The sequence below is a fragment of the Bubalus bubalis genome, chromosome 14 (genome assembly GCF_019923935.1).
Source record: "Bubalus bubalis isolate 160015118507 breed Murrah chromosome 14, NDDB_SH_1, whole genome shotgun sequence".
Lineage (NCBI taxonomy): Eukaryota > Metazoa > Chordata > Mammalia > Artiodactyla > Bovidae > Bubalus > Bubalus bubalis.
Window position 1 is genome coordinate 40,948,962 of NC_059170.1, and position 13,158 is coordinate 40,962,119.

At 40.6% G+C, this 13,158-nt stretch overlaps 1 protein-coding gene across 8 annotated transcripts in view; it reads left to right on the forward strand.

The window, feature by feature from the left end:
• TASOR2 (transcription activation suppressor family member 2) overlaps positions 1-13,158 on the forward strand; it is a 66,770-nt gene that overhangs the window by 35,434 nt on the left and 18,178 nt on the right. For all 8 annotated transcript variants that reach the window (XM_006041722.4, XM_006041723.4, XM_006041727.4 and 5 more), the window contains 5 exons: positions 5,937-6,037; positions 6,910-7,013; positions 7,992-8,064; positions 8,157-8,222; positions 9,752-10,471. In XM_006041722.4, coding sequence (XP_006041784.3) covers positions 5,937-6,037; positions 6,910-7,013; positions 7,992-8,064; positions 8,157-8,222; positions 9,752-10,471 — 1,064 coding nt within the window. The remainder of the gene's footprint in view (positions 1-5,936; positions 6,038-6,909; positions 7,014-7,991; positions 8,065-8,156; positions 8,223-9,751; positions 10,472-13,158) is intronic.

Sequence of the window (13,158 nt, forward strand, 5' to 3'; positions counted from 1 at the left end):
CTATACATGACCACTGGAAAAACCATAGCCTTCACTAGATGGACCTTTGTTGGCAAAGTAATATCTCTGTTTTTTAATATGCTATCAAGGTTGGTCATAACTTTCCTTCCAAGGAGTAAGCGTCTTTTAATTTCATGGCTGCAATCACCATCTGCAGTGATTTTGGAGCCCCAAAAAATAAAGTCTGACACTGTTTCCACTGTTTCCCCATCTATTTCCCATGAAGTGATGGGACCAGATGCCCTGATCTTAGTGTTCTGAATGTTGAGCTTTAAGCCAACTTTTCACTCTCCTCTTTCACTTTCATCAAGAGGCTTTTTAGTTCCTCTTCACTTTCTGCCATAAGGGTGGTATCATCTGCATATCTGAGGTTACTGATATTTCTCCCGGCAATCTTGATTCCAGCCTGTGCTTCTTCCAGCCCAGCTTTTCTCATGATGTACTCTGCATATAAGCTAAATAAGGAGGGTGACAATATACAGCCTTGACATACTCCTTTTCCTATTTGGAACCAGTCTGTTGTTCCATGTCCTGTTCTAACTGTTGCTTCCTGAACTGCATACAGGTTTCTCAAGAGGCAGGTCAGGTGGTCTGTATTCCCATCTCTTCCAGAATTTTCCAGTTTATTGTGATCCACACAGTTAAAGGCTTTGGCATAGTCAATAAAGCAGAAATAGATGTTTTTCTGAAACTCTCTTGCTTTTTCGATGATCCAGCGGATGCTGGCAATTTGATCTCTGGTTCCTCTGCCTTTTCTAAAACCAGCTTGAACATCTGGAAGTTCACGGTTCACGTATTGCTAAAGCCTGGCTTGGAGAATTTTGAGCATTACTTTACTAGCGTGTGAGTGAGTGCAATTGTGTGGTAGTTTGAGCATTCTTTGGCATTGCCTTTCTTTGGGATTGGAATGAAAACTGACCTTTTCTAGTCCTGTGACCACTGCTGAGTTTTCCAAATCTGCTGGCATATTGAGTGCAGCACTTTCACAGCATCATCTTTCAGGATTTGAAATAGCTCAACTGGAATTCCATCACCTTCACTCGCTTTGTTCTAGTGATGCTTCCTAAGGCCCACTTGACTTTACATTCCAGGATGTCTGGCTGTAGGTGAGTGATCACACCATCATGATTATCTGGGTCGTGAGAATCTTTTTTGTACTGTTCTTCTGTGTATTCTTGCCACCTTTTCTTAATATCTTCTGCTTCTGTTAGGTCCATACCATTTCTGTCCTTTAATGTGCCCATCTTTGCATGAAATGTTCCCGTGATATCTCTAATTTTCTTGAAGAGATCTCTAGTCTTTCCCATTCTATTGTTTTCCTCTGTTTCTTTGCATTGATCACTAAGGAAGGCTTTCTTATCTCTCCTTGCTATTCTTTGGAACTCTGCATTCAAGTGGGAATATCTTTCCTTTTCTCCTTTGCTTTTCACTTCTCTTCTTTTTACACCTATTTGTAAGGCCTCCTCAGACAGCCATTTTGCTTTTTTGCATTTGTTTTCCATAGGGATGGTCTTGATCCCTGTCTCCTGTACAATGTCACGAACCTCCGTCCATAGTTCATCAGGCACTGTATCAGATCTAGTCCCTTAAATCTATTTCTCACTTCCACTGTATAATCATAAGGGACTTGATTTAGGTCATACCTGAATGGTCTAGTGGTTTTCCCCACTTTCTTCAATTTAAGTCTGAATTTGGCAATAAGGAGTTCATGATCTGAGCCACAGTCAGCTCCCAGTCTTGTTTTTGCTGACTGTAAAGAGCTTCTCCATCTTTGGCTGCAAAGAATATAATCAATCTGATTTCGGTGTTGACCATCTGGTGATGTCCACGTGTATTCTCTTGTGTTGTTGGAAGAGGGTGTTTGCTATGACCATTGCGTTCTCTTGGCAAAACTCTTATTAGCCTTTGCCCTGTTTCATTCCGTACTCCAAGGCCAAATTTGCCTGTTACTCCAGGTGTTTCTTGACTTCCTACTTTTGCATTCCAGTCCCCTATGATGAAAAGGACATCTGTTTTTTGCATGTTAGTTCTAAAAGGTCTTGTAGGTTTTCATAGAGCCATTCAACTTCAGCTTCTTCAGCATTACTGGTTGGAGCATAAGCTTGGATTACCGTGATATTGAATGGTTTGCCTTGGAAATGAACAGAGATCATTCTGTTTTTCAGATTGCATCCAAGTACTGCATTTCGGACTCTCTTGTTGACTATGATGGCTACTGCATTTCTTCTAAGGGATTCTTGCCCACAGTAGTAGATATAATGGTCATCTGAGTTAAATTCACCCATTCCAGTCCATTTTAGTTCACTGATTCCTAGAATGTCGACGTTCACTCTTGCCATCTCTTGTTTGACCACTTCCAATTTGCCTTGATTCATGGACCTAACATTCCAGGTTCCTATGCAATATTGCTCTTTACAGCATCAGACTTTGCTTCTATCACCAGTCACATCCACAACTGGGTATTGTTTTTGCTTTGGCTCCATCCCTTCACTCTTTCTGGAGTTATTTCTCCACTGATCTCCAGTAGCATATTGGGCACCTACTGACCTGGGGAGTTCCTCTTTCAGTATCCTACCATTTTGCCTTTTCATACTGTTCATGGGGTTCTCAAGGCAAGAATACTGAAGTGGTTTGCCATTCCCTTCTCCAGTGGACCACGTTCTGTCAGACCTTTCCACCAAGACCCGTCCGTCTTGGGTGGCCCCACAGGGCATGGCTTAGTTTCATTGAGTTAGGCTGTGGTCTGTGTGATCAGATTGGCTAGTTTTCTGTGATTATGGTTTGAGTGTGTCTGCCCTCTGATGCCCTCTTGCAACACCTACCATCTTACTTGGGTTTCTCTTACCTTGGACGTGGGGTATCTACTCAGGGCTGCCCCTCCTGACCTTGAACGTGGAGTAGCTCCTCTCGGCCCTCCTGCACCTGCGCAGCCACCGCTCCTTGGACGTGGGGTTGCTCCTCTCGGCTGCCGCCCCTGACCTCGGGCACATTTTAAGTCAGTGGATAAGGTAACATCACCAGGAAAGAAATAAACATCAGGAGCTTCCTGACATGACGCACAGAGAATGACACGATGCACAGAGAATAACACGATATCATGTCTGTGGTGTTCCTGCCAGTCTTTAATCAGGAGGAAACATCAGACATGCCCAGATTGAGGGACAGTCTGCAAAGTAAATGGCCTGTATTATTCAGAAATATCAAGGTCAGTGAAGATGAAGACTGTTGCAGGTTGAAGGAGATGAGAGAGACATAAGTGTCATGTGTCATGCTGGATTGGATTCTGAACCAGAAAAAAGCAGTGCCTTCTCTTGTTACCAGGTACCTTAGTGAGTGCTGTAGATTAAAGAACTGTACTGTGTCATTGATGTCTTGAGTTTGCTAATTGTTTTGTGGTTATATCAGTTCAGTCAGTTCAATTCGCTCAGTCGTGTCTGACTCTTCGCAACTCCATGGACTACAGCACGCAAGGCTTCCCTGTCCATCACCAACTCCCAGAGCTGGTCCATTGAGTCGGTGATGCCACCCAACCATCTCATCCTCTGTTGTCCCCTTCTCCCTCCGCCTTCAGTCTTTCCCAGCATCAAGGTCTTTCCCAGTAAATAAGTTCTTCGCATCAGGTGGCCAAAATATTGGAGCTTCAGCTTCAGTCCTTCCTTTAGGATGGACTAGTTGGATCTCTGCAGTCCAAGGGATTCCCAACAGTCTTCTCCAGCACCATAATTCAAAAGCATCAATTTTCGGTGGTGCTCAGCTTTCTTTATAGTCCAACTCTCACATCCATACATGACTACTGGAAAAACCATACTTGATGGACCTTTGTTGGCTAAGTAATATCTCTGCTTTTTAATATGTTGTCTAGGTTGGTCATAGCTTTTCTTCCAAGGAGCAAGCATCTTTTAATTTCATGGCTGCAGTCAACATCTGCAGTGATTTTGGAGCCCCAAAAAATAAAGTCTGACATTGTTTCCCCATCTATTTGCCATGAAGTGATGGGACCAGATTCCATGATCTTAGTTTTCTGAATGTTAAGTTTTAAGACAACTTTTTCACTCTCCTTTCTACTTTCTACTTTATACTTTCATCAAGAGGCTCTTTAGCTCTTCTTTGCTTTCTGCCATAAGGGTGGTGTCATCTGTGTATCTGAGGTTATTGATAATTCTCCTGGCAATCTTGATTTCAGCTTGGGATTCATTCAGCCTGGCATTTTGCATGATGAACACTGCATATAAGTTAAATAAGCAGGGTGACAATGTACAGCCTTGACATACTCCTTTCCCAATTTGGAACCAGTCTATTGTTCCTTGTCCAGTTCTAACTGTTGCTTCTTGACCTGCATACAGATTTCTCAGGAGGCAGGTAAGGTGGTCTGGTATTCCCAGCTCTTTAAGAATTTTCCACAGTTTGTTGTGTTCCACACAGTTAAAGGCTTTGGAGTAGTCGATAAAGCAGAAATAGATGTTTTTTCTGAAACTCTCTTGCTTTTCGATGATGCAATGGATGTTGGCAATTTGTTCTCTGGTTCCTCTGCCTTTTCTAAATCCAACTTGAACATTTGGAAGTTCTCAGTTCACATACTATTGAATGATTCACATAGCAATCTCGCTTGGAGAATTTTGAGCATTACTTGCTAGCGTGTGAGATGAGTGTGATTGTTCGGTAGTTTGAGCATTCTCTGGCATTGCCTTTCTTTGGGATTGGAATGAAATCTGGCCTTTCCTTGTCTTGTGGCCACTGCTGAAGTTTTCCAAATTTGCTGGCATATTGAGTGCAGCATCATCTTTTAGGATTTGAAATAACTCAGCTGGAATTCCATCACCTCCACTAGCTTTGTTCCTAGTGATGCTTCCTAAGGCCTACTTGACTTCGCACTCCAGGATGTCTGGCTCCAGGTGAGTGATCAAACCCTCATGGTTATCTGGGTCATTAAGATCTTTTTTTGTATAGTTCTTCTGTGTATTAGTGCCACGCCTTCTTAATATCTTCTGCTTCTGTTAGGTCCATACCATTTCTGTCCTTTAATGTGCCCATCTTTGCATGAAATGTTCCCTTGGTATCTCTAATTTTCTAGAAAAGATCTCTAGTCTTTCCCATTCTATTGTTTACCTCTATTTCTTTGCATTGATCACTTAGGAAGGCCTTCTTATCTCTCCTTGCTATTCTTTGGATCTCTGCATTCAGATGGGTATATCTTTTGTGTGTGTGTGTGTGTGTGTGTGTGGTTATAGAAGGAAATGTTTTTCTTAAAAGTGCACACAGAGAAGTATTTAGGGGGAAAAGGAGGTATCCGTAAGTGTACAAGTATTTTGAACTAAGTTTTAAAGAAGGAAATGGTGCTAGTCTAGATGTGGTTCTTTATGTGGCCCTGCATGGTAGGCAGTCCTGTATTGTCGAAAGCTTTCAACTCTTATGTGGTATAATTTCTAGAAGATTCTCACTCCATTCCAGAATACATAATTATTCCACACTTACGGATATTTTGGTTATAACGAAAATGCATGCATTCAGTTAATGTGAATATATTTGCAAACCATGGTTTATGAGGTGTTAGTCCTCAGTCATGCATGACTCTTTGTGACCCCGTGGACTATAGCCTGCCAGGCTTCTTGGTGCATAGGATTCTCCAGACAAGAGTACTGGAGTGGATTGCCATTCCCTTCTTCAGGGTATCTTCCTGACCCAGGGATTGAACACAGATCTCCTGCGTTGCAGGCAGATTTTTTATTGTCTGAGCCACCAGGGAAGCCAATTTATAAGGTCATATACCCAAAAATCTCTAGTATTTATGAGTATATACATTATTTGATTTAGAGTTTATAGATTTAAAAATTTTTGTGATTTTAATAGTTTTGTTTTCATTTATATTAGAAAATCGAAAGTTTTGAAGCTCTAGTTTTAGTGTTTATTACATTACATGATATTGTTTTGTTTTTTAGACCACATGAACTAGATTTTAAGTATGTAATGAAAGTGTCATCTTTGAAAGAGAGACTACCAGAAGCTGCTTTTAAAAAACAGAATTACATGGAGCACAAAGGTCTGTTCAGATGTCATGGTACACTGCGTGTCCTGAGCTTTGTTCCAGTTGTTTTCCACTCTTTCATACACACACATGCGTGCAGACACACTTTCTCTCCCTCCTTACTTCTGTTTTTCCCTTAAGTGATTCTTAAAAGGGTCTTTTGTGAAAGGGATAGAGTAACCATGTGATTCAGTTCCTGGGAGGCCAGCTCAAAGTGATGAATGGTAGCTTCATTTAATATGGCAGAGACTAGCTTTAATATAGAACACTGAGGGAATTAAGCAGAGATACGCTTACAAACAGTTGGTAACTCATAATCATTACTTTTAAGGAGAACAGAGGTTTTGTGGTTGTTTTTATTTATTACCACTGACTCTGGAACAACACAGATTTGAATTGCTTAAGTCCACTTATAAACAGTTTTTTTTCAGTAGTACATATTACAGTACCACCCAATCCTTGGATGTGGAATCATGATTACCCAGGGTAATCATATATTGGAAATACTGACTGCACAGGGGGTTGAGGGAGAGGCATTCAAGGGTCACCTGTACTTTTAAATGAAATAAAGCAGAAAACATGAGAAGGAAAGTTCTTAGTCATTTAGATTAATTCATGACAACATTGATGTTTTTATTTATATTTATTTGTCTTGTTAACTTTATATTAGTGTAGTATAAATAAAAGCATTGTTTTTAAATACTGTATACAGTCACTTTTTATTAAGGGGTTTTATAACCAAGAACATTGAATGATCCATGTTTTTTGAATAGTATTCCTATTTCTTCTTTTAAAATATAAAATGAATAAACCGGTTGTAAAAAAAAAAAAAGCATCATAGTATTTAAAAATAAGAAATGTTCTGTGTTTCTGATTTTTTTCCACAGTCTGTTGCCAAGACATGTGCTTCAATATGTATGAAGTGGAGCTCTCAAACAAACGGGGGGAGAAAGTAGATAAACTAATAGAATACATTAAAAGGGAACAGTTGGTAAGAGTCATCCATTTAACATATAATTATTATTTTCCCTGAAATTGAGAACTTGATACACAGGGACTGTGGGAGAAACATATGGAGAAGCACCATAGTGATGGTTCCTGTGGGTAGCGTTCTAGTAAAGAATTAGAAGTCTTTTTTTCATACTTGAGTTGTTAGTGAATGATTTATTAATGTATCAGATTTGTAGGCTTATGACCTGTCAATTTTTGAAATACAGTATTTTATCTCTTCATGAAGTGGTATATTTTATTCTTTTTTTTTAACTCAATGATTATTATATGAACATTGGATTTTGTCTTTGTTATATGTATATAGGCTTTTGAAATGGTGAATAATGGGAAAGAAGAGCTGCATTTTCTGTCTGCATTTCTTATTACCAGGGACCTAATGATGTTATTGCCTGTTATTCAGTTCAGTTCAGTTCAGTCGCTCAGTCATGTCCGACTCTTCACAACCCCATGAATCGCAGCACACCAGGCCTCCCTGTCCCCGTCTCCTAGTATGCTGTGGAAAGGATTCCTTTAACGGATGATATCTTCCAGTTTTTCTAGTTCCAGGATTCTGTGATATGTTTTGTGTTAACTTGAGCTTATTGATGTTAATCATAGGTCTGAATGACCTTGAATTTGTAGTGGCTAAAGGGAAACAAAGCAGATACTTACACAGCAAATGTCAAACATGACAGTGAGAAAAGTTTCTGATAGATTTGTTACATAGTTGAACACTATGCAAAAACTAACCCTTGATATTCCAGTTATTTATTATATGTAGCCCTAACAAGGCAAAGATTATTTGAGCAGTAAGGGACTTGAAATTTCTGATACTAGGGGACAAAATTGTTCTGCTTCCCATAAATACTAACATTTCAAGAATCTTTTTCCTTAACTTTTCATAAGGTTAAAAATCACTGAAGAATGTGGTAGAAGGAGAAGGGAATTGAATCTTCTTTCTTGCTTTTTTATGTTTAAGGCAATCATCAAATGCTTAGAAGATCGAGAATTTTTCATTTTACTTACGTCATCAGCCTTTATGTCCGAAACAGGTAAGGACAACTTTTTTGAAAAAATGTTTTCCAATATGTTTACTAGTATCAAATCAGCAACCTAATTTTCTTCTGATTCTCATTATGTGTAGGTTTTAGAGAGGAGCAGACAGGTGTACATGGGTTGCATTTATTCCACTCACCTCCACCAGCAGCAGGTAAGGGCACAGGCAGTCCATGACAGCTGTGGGCCACGTTTCAGTCCTCATCTTAAACCCCCAGCAGCACATGACTCTGGCAACTGTTTTCTTCTCTGAAATAACTTACCCCCTTTACTCTGCCTGGTCAGTCCTTCATCTCTGCAGGCTTATCCTTGGCTTGTCTACTCCCCACTCAGTATCCACCTGCCTATTGACATCTCTTTTCACTTAGGTGTCTCAGATATTCCTCACATTCAGCATGTCCAAAACTGGATTCATTTGTTCTTGAAGAGCAATAGCCAGGAAGTAGTTTCATTGTAGTCTCCCCGTCAGTAGGACTTAAGGTCTTCACAGAAGCACTTGCCTTTATCTGGACTGCTAGTCTCCTTCCCCAGGACAAGGAATTGTCTATTAGGGGCAAAAAGTATTACTCATCTATTTATCTAGTATAAATAGATATACAGTAGATCGGTGGTATTAGAATTTCAGAGGGTAGTTAGAAAACAAAGTCCAGAAAGGCTCTGGTCAGGGGAGCTAATGAATAAAACTGGAGAGTAAGCATGGTCTAACCTCTGACACAGAGCTGTCAGATGTAAGCCTGATTATCACTTTAATGAGTCCATCACCACTCTTCCTTCATTGAGGAACACAGACTAGTCAGTCTGCTGCTGCTGCTGCTATGTCGCTTCAGTTGTGTCCAACTCTGTGCAACCCCGTAGATGGCACCCCACCAGGCTCCCCCATCCCTGGGATTCTCCAGGCAAGAACATTGGAGTGGGTTGCCATTTCCTTCTCCAATGCAGGAAAGTGAAAAGTGAAAGTAAAGTCGCTCAGTCGTGTCCGACTCTTTGCGACCCCATGGACTGCAGCTTACCAAGCTCCTCCGTCCATGGGATTTTCCAGTCAATCTAGTTACATAATATTAACTTGAGGGTTACTTAGGGGTTTACTTTGTTTGAGTTCAGTTGGTTCCCATCACAAGGAAAAAAACTTTATTTCTTTAATTTTGTATCTATATGGTATGATGGTTGTTCACTAGACTTACTGAGGTAACTGTTTAATGATGTATGTAAGTCAAATCATTATGCTGTAAATTCTGAATGTACACAGTGCTGTATTTCAATTATATTTCAATAAAGCTAGAAGAAAAAGGAAAGTCAAAATGTGAACCAAAGGACGTTTTCACCTTTGAACACCTTGTTAAGAGAGTTTGAAGTAGGTCATATAAGGTACAGATAAGAACAGAAAAGCAACTCCGCCAACTCTAAGAGCCGGTGCTGCTTTTCGGAGCTGGAGGCAGGCCTGCCTTCTTAATTCTCACCTTGTCATCCCTCCTGAATGACTCTGTTTTGATTCTGTGTGTATTTTCATATTTATGTTCATTAAGTGCATTCATAAGCCTTCTATTAATTGCTATTTAGATTACCATTTGAAACACTCATCATATTTAACCATCCTATAATTTTGTAATATAAAGCATTTTTTTTCCTGCATGATTTTTGGGAAAAAAAAAGTTCAGGTTTTTAATACATGCATATATATTTTAGGTCTTACAGACTTGAAAGTTGAAGACAACATCTCATTGAAGGTGGTGCCCGTTTTGCCTGCCCTCAATTGTGCCCTGCTAGAAGCAAAGAAATCATTTTCTGAAAAAGGAATCTCTCTAAACACATTAGTAAAGCATAATTTCCAAGACTTGTCCAAAGTGAACAAAAGCCCTCCACTGACTGCTGCTTCCCAGGACGGATTTAAAGAAACTGGCTTCTCTGGCCAAGTGTGCAGTGGTTTTGACTTGACTCCTCCAGCTGAAAAGTGCCCTTTACAGTCTTTAACTCAGCTGAAGTCTTACTTTTCAAATGCGAGCGGGTACATTTTGGGAGTGTCTACTGTGTTAGGTCTATTGGCAGAGCGTCCTCAGTCTCCATCTATTTCAGATGGGATATGCGATGCAGGCTTTTCTTTAGTGATGACTCCAGATCCTGAATTTCACAACTCAGAGGCAGAAGGAAGAAAAGATACAGAAACTGGAAATAACTCTGAAGATGTGTTTCAAGCAAGACAGGGAGCTCTGGTCCCATTGAGCCTAGCACCAAATCTGAGAGTGCAGCCCAAGAGAAAGGCAAGCAAGCTGCCCATGGTACAGAGTAAAAGGGTGAGCTTGTACCGACCCTTCCCCAAAAGGACTCCTGCTAGAGAAAACAAGGGTCCCGCCTCTTCCACGACTCTCAAGCTAGTCAAAGGACAGTTTCCTCAGAGGAGAAAAAGAGGTAAGCACATCATGTGGGTTTTCAAACGTTGTGTCCCCACCCTGTGTGACAGTCCTGGGCCATAGCTTGGTGGCATCTGTGAGGAGTTCTCTCCCGATGGCTTGTATGCACACTAGAGCTGGGGAGCACTGATCTAGGTGACAGGTGAAAGTCAACAGGACAAAAGCCTGCCCACCAGAAGCTCTTATTCACTTGTAAAACTGCTCCAGTTGCCACTTAGTTATTTACTTACCTCTCTAAGAAATAAGGTCTTTCAGCTTCTGAACTGCCCTGGGACAGATTGGACAGGATCTCCTAACATCAGGCACACTAAGAGCAACTGGTAGAAAGTTTTGAGTGACGGCCTGAGCACATCTAAAGAGGGTCCACCTGGGCCTCCACAACCAGAGCACCCTGGGGCAGAGTTCTAACCCTTGGTGTGTTCTAAAGGTGGTCACCTGGACCTGCTGTCTGGTACGGACCTACTGAAACCAGTGTCCAGTGGCCTGGAGACGTATGTAAAGAAACACTTCACAAGTGGTTTTGTTGTCCCTGAAAACTGAGTAGGAGCCCGCATCCAGAGCCATTTAGTGTCAGTCAAGTGCACTTTAGCCAGCAGAGCATAGCAGACAGCACAACTCTGGCTTAGAGCCCCCTCAGATATGTGTAGTGTATTTGTTTAAAAATAGGGAACTTAAAGGAAATTAGTCCTGAATATTCATTGGAAGGACTGATGCCAAAGCTGAAACTCTAATACTTTGGCCACTTGATGGAAAGAACTGACTCATTGGAAAAGACTCTGATGCTGGGAAAGATTGAAGATGGGAGGAGAAGGGGATGACAGAGGATGAGATGGTTGGATGGCATCACCGACTCAATGGACATGAGTTTGAGTAAGCTCCGGGAGTTGGTGATGGACAGGGAGTCCTAGCGTGCTGCAGTCCATGGGGTCACAAAGAGTCAGACACGAGTGAGTGACTGAACTGAACTGAACTAAGGGAACTTACGCTCCATGTTCTCTTTGAGAAGGCCGAGCAAACTGTGGCCAGAGCCCCTTAGGCATTTCCCCATCATCTCTGTACTTGATCGCAGGCAAAGCGGGAGGCTGCTTATGAGCATGTGTCTTAGCCGGCCCTGTCTGTAATGTTGTGAATTTAACACTTTTGATGCCTAAAGAAGAAATACTGGAGATGTGTGGATCCCCTAGGATCCTAGATAATTAAGATTTTACCCTTTGGTTTAACAAATAGTTATTTCTGACCAGTTATAGTTTGAGAAATGGTGTGTGTGTTTAGGAAGGTGGTGGAAAGAAGGGCAGCATGAAGCAGACACACACTGTTCCCGCACATATTCCAGGCCGTATTGGCTTTCTTCTCTATATGAATTTACTTAAAGGTATTAAATACATTATCTGTAATTCAACATATATGTTGTCACTATTTCTCAAAACATTTTAAATTTCATCCACTATAAGAAATGTGTTTTATGTTTTAGTCCAGTATACACAAATGCATACATACTGAAACAGAAATTTCAGAAAACATTTACCCTAACTTTGTGCAGTATAATCTGATATATTCTGTTTCATTTAATAAAGAATTCTGGTTGCAGCCCACTAGGTTTATTTGACAGTCCACCCATGGGTTATTGTGCGCAGTTTGAGAAACATGCTGTTGAGTGATGCAGATAAGCAGGGTGGTCCCTGCAGGGTCATGTTTCCCCTTTTCTTCCCAGGACCTGGGTCATGAGAGGTGTTCACTTCCTGCCCGTGCAGATCTTAAATGTCCCCTCGTCTTGATCATCTTGTTTCCTTTCTCTTCTCAATTTAGTATTAATCATTTTCCACTTTTATGCAGGAGACCTGGGTTAGATCCCTGGGTTGGGAAGATCCCCTGGAGAAAGGTAAGGCTACCCACTCCAGTATTCTGGCCTGGAGAATTCCATGGACTGTATAGTCCATGGGGTCGCAAAAAGTCGGACATGATTGAGTGACTTTCAGTTTCACTTTGATTTTCCTGTTTGATTTGTATTTTGCCTTTTTTAATGGCAAAATTTTTTAAAATTGTAACTGATGTAGAATCAGAAGTCTTATTCTGGAACAAACAAAACTATGCTGCTCTGTTGCCTTTATTAGTTTAGTAGGGAAGAAAATAATTAAACCCAGGGAAATGTCCAACATTAAGAGAGCCCTAAAAGCTTTTTAAAAAACCACTTATTCCTCTAATTTTCAAAAACATAAAATGAAATTGGTCTCTTTTTTATATTTCACTAATAACCATCACATTCTTACACTGTTTAGTACCATTTTTCTGTTTGCAATTAGAAATAGTATTTTCTATATGATGTGAATTTAAAATGTTTACAAACATTCACAGGTATGATAATTTTATATAGTCAGTATGGAAAATAGTTTTCACAGGAAACAATGTGGAAAACAGTTTTCACAGGGAACATTTATTAACATTTTTTTCAACTCTTAAAGCATTGAAACACTTGCTATGTGTGATACGAGCAGGTCATAAATAGTTTTTTTCTCATCTCCCTCCACCTTTAGCTCTTTCCCTGAGAAGTAAAGCTGAGCATTTTGTAAGTTCAGTTCAGTTTAGTTGCTCAGTTGTGTCCGACTCTTTGCAACCCCATGGACTGCAACACGCCAGGCTTCCCTGTCCATCACCAACTCCTGGAGCTTGCTTAAACTTATATCCATT